The sequence below is a fragment of the Camponotus vicinus genome, unplaced genomic scaffold (assembly GCF_025532165.1).
Source record: "Camponotus vicinus isolate PSW18456_S1 unplaced genomic scaffold, iyCamVici1.0 SCAF_6, whole genome shotgun sequence".
Taxonomy (NCBI): Eukaryota; Metazoa; Arthropoda; class Insecta; order Hymenoptera; family Formicidae; genus Camponotus; species Camponotus vicinus.
Genome location: NW_028141978.1, coordinates 19017239 through 19031512, shown reverse-complemented (window position 1 = coordinate 19031512; position 14274 = coordinate 19017239). Strand labels below are relative to the sequence as shown.

Here is a 14274-nt window from a genome sequence, read left to right as displayed (position 1 = left end):
CTCTAAGGACGAATAATTACACTTCATTTAAAAAATTTTTTTGTTAATAATTTTTTAATAATCAACAAGCATCAACTAAAACCTTCACAATATTACTCAAAGTGATGTCCTTGATAACATATGTAATCATAATTGAAATCTGAATAATTAAATTTAAAAAAACGGATCTTTTTATTAGCTGTATAAATAATTAAACCTGGCAAATGGTGAAGATAAAAGTAAGGAGTAAAGCATGATAGTTAGGAAATTTCTACTGGAGTAAAAAATTTAAACAATAAAAGGATTCACTATTTGTTGACTGCGTTGATCCAAATAAAAAGAAAGAGAATCTTGATTGCAGTGAGTTATGATCGATAGTGAGAGAGAGATACAAATTTACTCTACAATAATCTGCTTTTTCACTTTCTGATGGATTTATCACTGATAGTGAGTTTTATAGAGTTATTGATATATACTCTATAGTGAGAGCTAAAAACAATGAAGAATTGCAGTACCGATTAATTCGGAGCATTAAAACAGTAAAAATACGATAGCACTACTGAATAATAGGAATAATAAGAATAATTCGTTAAGAAAAATACCAAACCGCATTGCAAATAAAATATTTTAATAACGAATAAACGAAAAAAAATCTGCGTCTTCCCGAGAGATGTTTTATCTTTTCTATAATGTATTCCTTCCATAAAGACATGATTTAATTCGAGATTTAGTAGCAACTTTTTCTCTTGGTTAATTAATAAAAGTTAACAAATAGAATAACTACAAATGTCTAACGAATTAGACTATTCTTTGGAAATAGGAAGTCTGCAGAGTTTGAGTAAGTCAAATTCTTATTTGAAAAAAATACATTAAATTATAATTTGTATTCGTCGAGAAACTTGCAATATAAAATTTATGTGTTTATTACTTCTTAAAATTTTATCTGAATTTTGACTGTCATATAAAGATCTGTTAAGCGAATATATGCATCATTAAGTAAATGATTATTACTTAGAGCTATAGTTATTTTTTTATTTCATTCTTCTGTGACCTTTTTTTTAAAAATCTCTCTGTTTCGATTTTTTACATCCGATTTTTTAATATCCGATAGACTTTGAGGAGTATCTAATATTTTAAGATTAAGTTCTCAATTTTACATACGTGATGATATGTAGTTTTGCCATTTTATTCTTAAAGCATGCAATATTTACTACTTAAGGATTAAGGATTATTATTATTCTTGTGTCTCAGTCTTTAATTATATTTTAGAACATTAATTGAACATTAAATGGAGTTTAGGCCGATTGTAATTCTTTTGTTAGATTTCATCTCTCTCTTATTGTTTAGTTTTTAAATCCTATGAAAGTATAATGTTGCATGGAAGAAAAAAATGTGAAGTTTACAGGACATAATAATGTAATTATAATTAAAAAATAATAGATTCCACATATTCCGTGACATATAGTAAGTTTCCTAGAAAAAAAATTAATTTCGAAAACATTCGCCATGTTATTAAAAAAATATTCTCTTATTAGATGTGCCTTATTATTATGCAAATTAAGCTTATTATATACGAACATTCCTAAATCTAATAATATAAGTGCTCCACTTCTTAATACACACATCTGACGATTTATTGCTAATATGCGGACAAAGAGAAAGGAGGCAATAGGATTAAGTTATGAAATTTAATCGAAATATGCAAGTAAATTTCTGCACTAATATAGGTAATTTATATTTGTTGTTTATTACGTTACATATTATTGAAACAGTATTTACTGAAAATCTAATAGAAAATTGTTAAAATATTTTTTACTTCTACAAAATTCACAAAAATTGAAATGGGAAATTTTATTAATTAAATAAAATTTGCAGATATATCATTTTTAATATATTTTATTCTATTTGATAAAAATATATTAGGAATAAATCAATATCTAGCTTGCCGATAATAAACTTCGAATAATGTTTTAGGTATCGATATTGCAAGCGAGACGAGTGGTATATATACGTTAAGAAGCAATGAAATACAGGATGAAAGAATCGACGATGATTTATATTTACCTACTAGTGAGACCAATGAGTCTTCGGCAGCAAGCGATGTTTGTATTCTTGGATGTGTTCAATCCGTCACCGACGAAGTATCTGTTACGTCTGGCTTTTATACTATTAGCGGGTTGCAATCTGGAAGTGATGTTTATACTGAGGACGTTGGCATAGAAGATCAAGAACCAATATACAGTATTTGTAAAGGTGACGATGAAGTTTCACTAAATCAACAACTCGAGAATTCACGCTCACGCAGCAACAGCATACTCAGTACGGGCAGCTTTCGAGGTGACGGAAGTGATCCGTCCAGCGCGAGACCACTTCTATCGGCCGATGAATTATCAGACTTAATAGTTGGTCGATATCCTCCACGTAAGACCATCAGCAATTCTATGGATTCAGATTGCGATTACGTGACTATGCCACCGCCTCCGCCGCCACCACAGCTACAATCACTTAGCATGGACAGTGATCAACAACTGCCACTACAGCCATCGTATCCGATAGAAAATATTGATTACGTGACAATTAATGTTCAGAAGAAATCGAGCATACCAAAATTAGATCGAGAACGAGAACCACCACCACCACCACCACCGTATAACATCATTCAAGATGACTTTGTTCCATTGCCACCCAGACGGATTAATCCGCCACCGCCTCCGTATACCTCACAACGAGAAAAAATTCAAATACCGCCGCCCACACCGCCACGAAACGATGCGATAATGCCGCGAGAACCACCACCGCCACCATCGTTTTATCCCGATATGTCAACAGTGTCTGATCCCATCCCGAGAATTATAAAAACCACTAACGATGTTACAGCAACTCTCACACCGAAACCACCACCTAGAATCCAACCTCCTACTTATCCAGGTGATAAAATGAAGCCTACTCCAGTACATGCTCCGGTTGCAGCTCTCGTGGTAGGTCCAAACAATTATCTGGACGTACATACCTCTCAAAACGGTCCAATGCTTCTACCATACTTGACAACACCACCAACACCACCTCCACCACCAATGGTATATCCGCGACAACCACCACCACCGCCATCATCGCCTCCGCTGCCACCCCAACCGCCATCCAGTCTGGCGACTGTTTATACGAATCAGATTACTCGATCGCAAATAGAACAATACAAACAACAACTTTATTCTGATGTTGACTATGTTATGTTTCCGTTAAAAGATCCAGCAGTGTCGAAACAGGAATATATCGATGCTAAGCAGGGTTCTCTTCTGGCAGCTATGGCTGCCTATCCACCACCGCCATATCCATCTTTTAGCAAATCTTCAGTAATGTATCGTAGTACGCCCTATCTTCCCGGTTCTTCCTTTTCCTCGCAGTCTAAATATGCATCTAATCAAAATTTGAGTGTTAGTGACACGGACAATTCTGGTGGTAATTATCTATTACATAACAATCTAAATAGTCATTATGCTGCTAGCACGAGTTCACTATACAGTGGTGCGACCTGTTCATCCAATCACAGTCTCAAAAAAGAACCTGCATCAGCTGATTCTCATACGTTGCACACTTTTTCGTGGACCAGGAGTGATAAAGACGTTCTCAAATGTTTTGACACTTTGGTGACGAGTAAAATGCAATCTCTACCACAATCCAAACATCGTAGATTACCGCCGCCTCCGCCACCACCTCTTTATGAAATACAGGTACAAAAATATCAGAAATATAAAAGACGATTCATATTTATTATGTCATATTTTGAATAAAATAATATTGTATAAGAATCAGAGAAATTTTTATTAAACAAAGTTATCAGTTTGTAAAATCAGAAACTGAGATAGATAAATTTTATTTTACGATTTTATTTTACGATTTTATTTTACGATATTGTAGTATTAATTTTATTATTAAAGTAATAAATGAATCTATAACTTTGATCTTCAATAAATATTTTTTAATCATATAGAGAGAATCAGAAATTTTGCTACTAATAGAAAAATATAAAAAATAGAAATTTACATATAATATATAAAGTAATGATTAAAACAATTTTCTCTCATATATATATTATATGTAAATTTCTATTTTGTAAATATATATGTATATATATATATATATATATACAGGGTAAGTCATTTTAAGTTTCCCACCCCAATAACTTTCTTATTTTTGATTGTAGAAACAAATTTGCAATTAACAATTACATATTTTTTCTTAAAAACAACTATGTTTTTTCTTTACACCAATTGATTCCTCACATTATTTTGTGCATAAAAGTATTAAGATCCCGGGAAAGAAAGTTTATAGATAATTATATACAATTAGATAAATTTAAATATAATTATATATAATTATATATATTAAGATCTATTTATACTATCATTTATATATTGTTATGTCAAGATATTTATAACTCCGTATCGAATTATGCAAAATTATATTAGAATTCTTGCTCGAGTATTATACTCGATATAATTTTATATAACTCGATATAAAGTTGCAAATATTTTAATAAAATTACATATAAATAATAATATAAATATATTTCTCTCATTATTTATTATTATATATAATTTAATATAATTATACATATAATTCTATATGTAATTGCACCGATTTGATATAGTTACATATATTTATATAATTGTATACAATTGAGCCGATAACGATTTCTAATTTAATTGTATTTAAAAATATATAATTGTATCTAATCATATATACATATATATGATTTTATATGATCACTAGTTTGTTCGTTTACCGCTACGTAACGCTTCTTTCTCATATTTAAGTTTAATTACGAGAATTATATGAAACTTGCAAAGGGTGACAAATGTGAGTAAAAATATTTTGCTTCAATTTAATTTCTGATATAAGTTCCTCAATGAGGAACTTCAGATTTCAGATATTAAATTGATTTTATAAGTCGGACAAATAAATATCCGGTGAATAAATGAAAATGATCAGTTCATCATATACTTAAGCTGTAAAATTCAATATATATATAAATATAATTTTTAATTTTATGTGAAATAGATAGATAAGTTATATTATTATTTAATTATGTTGAGCTAAATATTTTATATATTTATACAGGGTGACCCATTTTAACTTAGGCAGCCAAATAACTCGAAAAATAAGCAAGATAGAGAAAAATGTTTTAGACAAAAGTTGTATGGTTTCGAGGGGGCCATAAGATGGTATCATTGGTTTGACCTTGAAGAGTTATCTGAAGGTCACATGAAGGTCACCTTCAATTTCTTAAATGGAACCTACTATTTGTCATTACATATTCTTGTAGCTCATCTCGAGAGCTTTCCAAAACACTATAATTAAGTACATTTTCGTTAAGTACTTTCCGAGTTATGAGGCTTGAAATAATTTCTTAATTTTACGTAAATCATAAAATATCTTGTAAAATATTCAATTTTTCGATTATCTTACCTTAATACTTTTATGTACAAAATAATGAGAGGAATCAATTGGTGTAAAGAAAACACATAGTTGTTTCGAAGAAAAAATATGTAATTTGCAATTAACAATTCCATATTTTTTCTTAAAAACAACTATGTGTTTTCTTTACACCAATTGATTCCTCTCATTATTTTGTACGTAAAAGTATTAAGGTAAGATAATCGAAAAATGAATATTTTACAAGATATTTTACGGTTTATGTAAAATTAAGAAATTATTTCAAGCCTCATAACTCAAAAAGTACTTAACGAAAAGGTACTTAATTATAGTGTTTTGGAAAGCTCTCGAGATAAGCTACAAGAGTGTGCAAAAATATATAGGGTGTTCCATTTAAAAAAATTGAAGTGACCTTCACGTGACCTTCAAATGACTCTTCAGTGTCAAATCAATGATACCATCTTATGGCCCCTTCGAAACCATAAAACTGTTGTCTGAAACATTTTTCTCTAAAATGCTTTGTTTCCGAAATAATTGCGTGCGTTAATTAAAATGGCTCACCCTGTATATATATATATATATATATATATATATATATATATATATATATATATATATATATATATAATGTTTTTGATAAAGAGTAGACACGTTCGTGAACGGATAGAGCACAAAACTGAACAGAAAAGTCCTCCATTATTTTGTAATTTTTACTCCCGACTGCTGCCAACCTACGGTTGGCAAAAAGACGGAGGGAGTATGCGTTTCACCGAGCTCGGATTGTTTACCAGACGTATTCTCGATAACTATAACGTAGTTCGATACCATCTTTTACATATTAGTTTCTTTTTAACCAAGGAAGGTTTCTAGTATATAATTATCATTATTTATTCTATTAATAAAAAGCGGAAAAATAATATTAATCCGTCTATTCATTCTCTCATTGGTTGCGAGTGAATCTAAGAAGCAAAATGATTCACCAATAAGATTCGTTCTAAGCATCCGTATAGGGAAATATGGGCTACGGTCGGGGAGACGCTTTGGATGCTTTGAAGTGTTTGATTGACCAATCAAGTTAAAGAAATTTTTACTGCTCTTGTCTTGATTGGTTAATCAAACGCTTCAAAGTATCCAGAGCATCTTCCCGACCGTAGCCATAGTAACTTGAGTTGGAGTTAAGACATCTCGAAGTAGTGGCGGGAAATAATCGACATAACCCTATATGTCAAATAAAATAAATTAGTGTTATTGATAATAAATTGTTATCAATAATTATAAATTGTGAACAATTGGTTATTTATCAGAGAAAAAACATGGATATATCTGAAGAAAATGTTCCTAAACAGGTAAACTTTTCTCTCTTTCTATTATTAATAATAATTATCTTTTTATTTTTTTTTTATTTGTAATATTTTTTTATTAGTCATAATAATTTATTATATATTTACAGCATAGTCATAATAATAAACAATATAACATAATATGAGAGAAAATCTTCTGCGTAGCCATATAATTATGATTATATGATATTTCTACAATCATTCTTGGCTACACAGCAAATATATAAACTTCTATGATTGCAGAAATACTATATAATCATAATTATGTGGCTACGCAGAAGATTCTTTCTCTCATGATGTTATATTATTGTTGTATTATTTATTATTATGACTATGCTGCAAATAAATAAATTTCTTTTACATAAATAATATACATAATGTGAGAGTAAATAATCTTCTGCGTAGCCACATAATTATGATTATATAGTATTTCTGCAATCATAGAAGTTTATATATTTGCTGCGTAGCCAAGAATGATTGTAATAAAAATATCATATAGCCATATAATTATGATTATATGATATTTCTACAATCATTCTTGGCTACGCAGCAAATATATAAACTTCTACGATTGTAGAAATACTATATAATTATAATTATGTGGCTACGCAGAAGATTCTTTCTCTCATTATGTTATATTATTGTTGTATTATTTATTATTACTACGCTGCAAATAAATAAATTTTTTTACATAAATAATATAACATAATCTGAGAGTAAATAATTATGACTACGCTGTAAATAAATACATTTTTTTACATAAATAATATAACATAATGTGAGAGTAAATAATCTTCCACGTATAATTATGATTATATGATATTTCTACAATCATTCTTGGCTATGCAACAAATATATAAACTTCTATGATTGCAGAAATACTATATAATCATAATTATGTGGCTATGCAGAAGATTCTTTCTCTCATTATGTTATATTATTGTTGTATTATTTATTATTATGACTACACAATAATAAATATAGTAAAAAACAAATAAAATAAATATAAAATAAAAAACGGAAATAAACAAAAAATCTGAAATAAAAAATAAATTTAATGAAATAAGTTAAATAAAAATAATAACAAAACAAAAAAGTAAATAAAAAAAGATAAATTAAGTAATTGTTCTGCTGAAAGCGGGTATTATTAGCTCTTGTATATTATACATATTTAAAACTCTTATACGTACAATGCATTAACGCGTTGTATTTTTGGCTCTACAGCTTTTAAAAGAATGAAATAAAAAAAGTTTTTTAGAAAAAAAAGTACTCCCGACTGCTGCCAACAAAAAGTATAAGATAAAAAGAACAAAAATAAACAAAAAATCTAAAATAAAAAATAAAAAATTAAATAAATTAAAAGAAAAATTAAATAGAAAAATAAAGACAGAACGAAAAAGTAAATAAAAAGGAATAAAATAAAAACAAAAAAAAAGTTTTTTAGAAAAAAAAGTACTCCCGACTGCTGCCAACAAAAAGTATAAGATAAAAAAAACAAAAATAAACAAAAAATCTAAAATAAAAAATAAGAAATTAAATAAATTAAAAGAAAAATTAAATAGAAAAATAAAGACAGAACGAAAAAGTAAATAAAAAGGAATAAAATAAAAACAAAAACAAAAAAGTAAATAATAAAAAACAAGAATTTAACAAATATTTAATAATAAAAAATGTAAGATTAAAAAAGTTTGAAATAACATTATATCTATTTGTAAGTACTAATAATTAATAATTAACCAAATTAATATTAAATATTACATTTAAAAAATTATACATGAGGGAAGTAATTATTATTATTTCAATTTATTCATATTTGAATTTACTCTTTCCACATATAATTTATTATTATTAATTCCACATTTTACAAGAGCAGTCGGGAAACGCCGCGTTAAAACATATTTAAAGTTCGTCAAAATTGGTGATCGCACTACCTGATACTCCTCTTGTAAGTGTGTTCCGTATGTGTACATGAGAGTATGCATGTATGTGTGTATGTTTTAAATCTAGCGCGGCGTCTCCCGACTGCTCTTGTAAAATGTGGAATTAATAATAATAAATTATATGTGGAAAGAGTAAATTCAAATATGAATAAATTGAAATAATAATAATTATTACTTCCCTCATGTATAATTTTTTAAATGTAATATTTAATATTAATTTGGTTAATTATTAATTATTAGTACTTACAAATAGATATAATGTTATTTCAAACTTTTTTAATCTTACATTTTTTATTATTAAATATTTGTTAAATTCTTGTTTTTTATTATTTACTTTTTTGTTTTTGTTTTTATTTTATTCCTTTTTATTTACTTTTTCGTTCTGTCTTTATTTTTCTATTTAATTTTTCTTTTAATTTATTTAATTTCTTATTTTTTATTTTAGATTTTTTGTTTATTTTTGTTTTTTTTATTATAATAATTATTGAAATATTATTTAAAAAGGATTGACGAATTAGCGTGCATTTCGTGCGCCTAAATTATGGGATGTATTTTCTAAATATATATGACAATGATGAACGTCACATAGCAACGAAAATTTTGACTATGCATTCTCTGACTCTTGTCTTTGCCGTGCGACACTTGCTGTTGGTACACCTAGAACATATATCCCATAGTCTAACTATGATAAATGTGCGCTCACTTGTCAATCTTTTTTATTTAATATTTCAATAATTATTGCAAAAATTGCAAAACTTGGATGGACTTTTTTGTTCAGTTTACTGCGCTTTATACTCACGAGCGTTGATCCAATCTTTATCAAACACTCTGTGTACATATGTTACGGGCGAAGTCCGCAAGGTGTACAGTGTCGACATTGCCGGGGGATGTTAGTATAACGTTCTTGGGCAAAACCCGCTGAAATGGTTTATTAACTGACATGGCTCAGTTTGATGTAAGCAAAGTCGACACTGCCTATTCAGCGATAGCAATGTCAATAACTACTATTATATTGTGAACTTCGCCCGGTTCCAAGTGGGCAAAGTCGACATTGCTAATTCTTCATGGGCGAAGGTGCGCGTCCGTATTGTGTAGTCCTGATTTCTCAATAAAACAAAATGAAAATTCAACATAAAGTACAAAATTAATACTCTTCTACACATTCGCCTAGCGTATGAAAACAGCAATTAATTAGTTTTAGTTTGCGACTGATAAAGATAAAAAATTTTAATGTTTAGTTTTGACGAGCAATAATATTCTTAAATAACATATTTTATTTAACTGTATCTAATATTTACCTAATATATATATATTTATATTATGTAACTGTACTTAAATATAACGACTGTTTTCATACGCTAGGCGAATATGTAGAAGAGTATTAATTTTGTATCTTATGTTGAATATTTATTTTATGTTAATTTTATATTAATATATACGTTATATTTTTGTTTTAGTCTGCGACTGATTAAGAATTAAGGTCATTGTAATAATTAGGAATATTTGTGCTTTATTATTTATATTCAAATAAATATTTCTAGATTTGTATCTAGTCAATCTATTAAATCATCACTTAATAATTGAGAAATCAGGACTACACAATGCGGACTAGCAACTTCGACCATGAAGAATTAGCAATGTCGATTTTGCCCACTTGGAATCGGGCAAAGTTCACAATAGTAGTTATTGATATTGCTATAGCCGAGTAGGCAGTATCCGCTTTACCTACATCAAACCGGACCATGTCAGTTAATAAACCATTTCAGCGGGTTTTGCCTAAGAACGTTACGCAATACTAACATCGTCCAGATAATGTCGGTTCTGCACACCTTGAGGACTTCGCCCGTAACACACGCGCGCGCGCGCGCGCGCGCACGCACGCACACACACACACACACACACACACAAACACATTACAGGGTGAGCCATTTTAAGTTAAGCACCCCAATAACTTTTTTTATTTTTGAATGTACAACAAAATGTTTCAAATAAAAGTTGCTTGACTTCGAGGGGGACAGAAGATGGTGGCAAAAATTTGACCTTGGATAGTCATTTGAAAGGTCACCTTCAATTTCTTAAATGGAACCTACTATTTTTCATTGCATATTCTTGTAGCTTATCTCGAGAGCTTTCCAAAACACTATAACTAAGTACCTTTTCGTTAAGTACTTTTTGAGTTATGAAGCTTGAAATAATTTCTTAATTTTACATAAACCGTAAAATATCTTGTAAAATATTCATTTTCCGATTATCTTACCTTAATACTTTTATGTACAAAATAATGAGAGGAATCAATTGGTGTAAAGAAAACACATAATTGTTTCGAAAAAAAAAATGTAATTTGCAATTAACAATTACATTTTTTTTTCGAAACAATTATGTGTTTTCTTTACACCAATTGATTCCTCTCATTATTTTGTACGTAAAAGTATTAAGGTAAGATAATCGAAAAATGAATATTTTACAAGATATTTTACGGTTTATGTAAAATTAAAAAATTATTTCAAGCCTCATAACTCCAAAAGTACTTAACGAAAAGGTACTTAATTATAGTGTTTCCGAAAGCTATCGAGATAAGCTACAAGAATATGCAATGAAAAATAGTAGGTTCCGTTTAAGAAATTGAAGGTGACCTTTATGTGACCTTCAAATGACTATCCAAGGTCAAATTTTTGACACCATCTTCTGTCCCCCTCGAAGTCAAGCAACTATTATTTAAAACATTTTGTTGTACATTCAAAAATAAAAAAGTTATTGGGGTGGGTAACTTAAAATGGCTCACCCTGTATATACATCTTCAAAAAGTCTCGGACCGCTAAAATATCTCGAAAACGATCAACTATAATGAAAAATATGTAAGGAACAAAGTTGTAGGACTAAATAAAATGTACCTAACGATGATAAGAATTTGACCTTGGATGAAGTACTCAAGGTCATATGAAGATCAAGTTGATTTTTTTAAAGAGCTTTCCACAACACTATAATTAAGTATTTTTTCGTTAGGTACATCTCGAGTTATGAGACTTGAAATCATTTCTTAATTTTACATAAACTGTAAAATATCTTGTTAAGTATTCATTTTTCGATTATCTTACCTTAATACTTTTATATACAAAATAATGAGAGGAATCAATTGGTGTAAAGAAAACACATAGTTGTTTTCGAGAAAAAATATGTAATTTGCAATTAACAATTCCATATTTTTTCTTAAAAACAACTGTATGTTTTCTTTACACCAATTGATTACTCTCATTATTTTGTACATAAAAATATTAAGGTAAGATAATCGAAAAATGAATATTTTACAAGATATTTTACAGTTTATGTAAAATTAAGAAATGATTTCAAGCCTCATAACTCGAGATGTACCTAACGAAAAAATACTTAATTATAGTGTTGTGGAAAGCTCTTGCAATAAGCTATAAGAATATGCAATAAAAAATGGGGAGTTCCATTTAAAAAAATCAACGACCTTCATATGACCTTGAGTACTTCATCAAGGTCAAATTCTTACCATCATTAGGTACATTTTATTTAGTCCTACAACTTTGTTCCTTACATATTTTTCATTACAGTTGATCGTTTTCGAGATATTTTAGCGTTTTGGGACTTTCTGAAGACCTTGTATATATACATATATATATATATATATACAGGGTGTCCCATTTTAAAAGTTCCACTCTCATAACTTTTCAGGATCAACGTTTGAAGGAAAACGACTCGGATAAAAGTTGTAGGGAACGAAGGGGGCTGTCTAATAGTGACCTTGGATTCGACATTAAAGGTCATTTTCAAGGTCATTTAAAGGTCAACTTCCGTTTTTTAAATTGGAACTCCTATTTTTTATTACTTATTCTTGTAGCTTATCTCGAGAGCTTTCCAAAACACTATAACAAAGTATCTCTTCATTCAGTACTTTTCGAGTTATGAGGCTTGAAATAATTTCTTAATTTTATATAAACCATAAAATATCTAGTAAAATATTCATTTTTCGATTATCTTACCTTAATACTTTTATGTACAAAATAATGAGAGGAATCAATTGGTGTAAAGAAAAAACATAGTTGTTTTTAAGAAAAAATATGTAATTTGGAATTAACAATTCCATATTTTTTCTTAAAAACAACTGTATGTTTTCCAAGGTCACTATTAGATAGCCACTTTTGTTCCCTACAACTTTTATCGGAGTCGTTTTCCTTCAAACGTTGATTCTGAAAAGTTATGAGGGTGGGACTTTTAAAATGGGACACCCTGTATATATATATATATATATATATATATATATATATATATATATATATATACAGAGTGTCCCATGACTGAAGGTCCATACTTTAAGGGCGTGTTGCTGACGCCATTTAGAGTAAAAAAAGTCTAATAAACATATGTCCGCAAATGCTTCCTAACAGAAATACAAGCATTGAAAGTTGATATATGATAGGAATCAGGGCGAATAAAATCTGCTACATATAATAATGAAAGATAGATTTATTCTATAATGATAATTATTCTATTTGAACAAAAAGTAAAGAAACTGCGTGCGGTTGTTTCAAGCTGATGCGACTGACTGACTGATCGAAGCGACGGATAGATCGCGAAGAAGGCAAAATTACAAGTATAGTAAAATCGCACACGCGCTGAAGCGCCGCCTGCCGTATCATAATTCCCGAGCTTCTTGTCGATTTATTGGTTCGATCGAAGTATCGATCGCAAGTTGCTCACACCCCCTCTATCGATAAGAGCTCTGGGAATAAGCAGTGATCAATTCAAATTCAACATTTCCACACACCTATTGTGTTTGCACTTAGTTAACGATTTTATCAAAATATCAGCGAGCATCAAGTTTGTTTGTAAATAATAAATTGCTATTTCCCCTTTTTCAACTAATTCGCGAGTGAAGTGGAAATTAATATCAATGTGCTTTCTCCGTTTATGAAAGACAGTATTCTTCGACAATTCTATTGCACTTTGATTATCACAAAATACATTAATCGGAGATATTACATATTTTTCAAAACCCATATGAACTAAAAGTCTTTTGATATAAACTATTTCTCGTGAGACTTCAGAGAGTGCTGCATATTCTGCTTCCATAGTTGACAAAGCTACAGATGCTTGTTTTTTTGACTTCCAACTAATCGGACCTCCGGATAACATTAAAACGTTGCCTGAGCACGATTTACGGTCATCGACATCTCCTGCCCAGTCTGAGTCGGAGTAGGCATTCAAACATTCTCCATCTTGAGTATACGTGATTCCGTAGTGAGAAGTTGCCTTTAAGTATCTCAGTACTCTCTTCGCAATGATCCAGTGCTCCTTCCCAGAATTTGCACAAAAACGGCTCAAGGTACTGGCCGCAAATGCTATATCAGGACGCGTAGCATTTGCCAGATAAATTAGCCCGCCTATTAATTCTCTATACGGTCGATCTTCCATTTCGAGTTTTTCAGTTTCCGTCATTGGACTCATATCTTTGGTAATTTTTAAGTTCGATTCGATTGGTGTTGACACTGCTTTTGCTTGTTCCATATTAAATCTTGCGAGTAAGTCTTCGACGTAACCTTTTTGTGAAAGGCGCATTT

The 14274-nt window shown here is 29.6% G+C and overlaps 2 protein-coding genes across 6 annotated transcripts in view; one reads left to right on the top strand and one right to left on the bottom strand.

The window, feature by feature from the left end:
* The window catches only part of LOC145973432 (uncharacterized), a 234534-nt gene that overhangs the window by 132294 nt on the left and 87966 nt on the right, over positions 1-14274 (bottom strand). The gene's annotated exons all lie outside the window — the stretch shown is intronic.
* LOC145973431 (protein expanded) overlaps positions 1-14274 on the top strand; it is a 530479-nt gene that overhangs the window by 509021 nt on the left and 7184 nt on the right. For all 4 annotated transcript variants that reach the window (XM_083102792.1, XM_083102793.1, XM_083102791.1 and 1 more), the window contains one exon: positions 1954-3707. In XM_083102792.1, the coding sequence (XP_082958918.1) occupies positions 1954-3707 (1754 nt within the window). The remainder of the gene's footprint in view (positions 1-1953; positions 3708-14274) is intronic.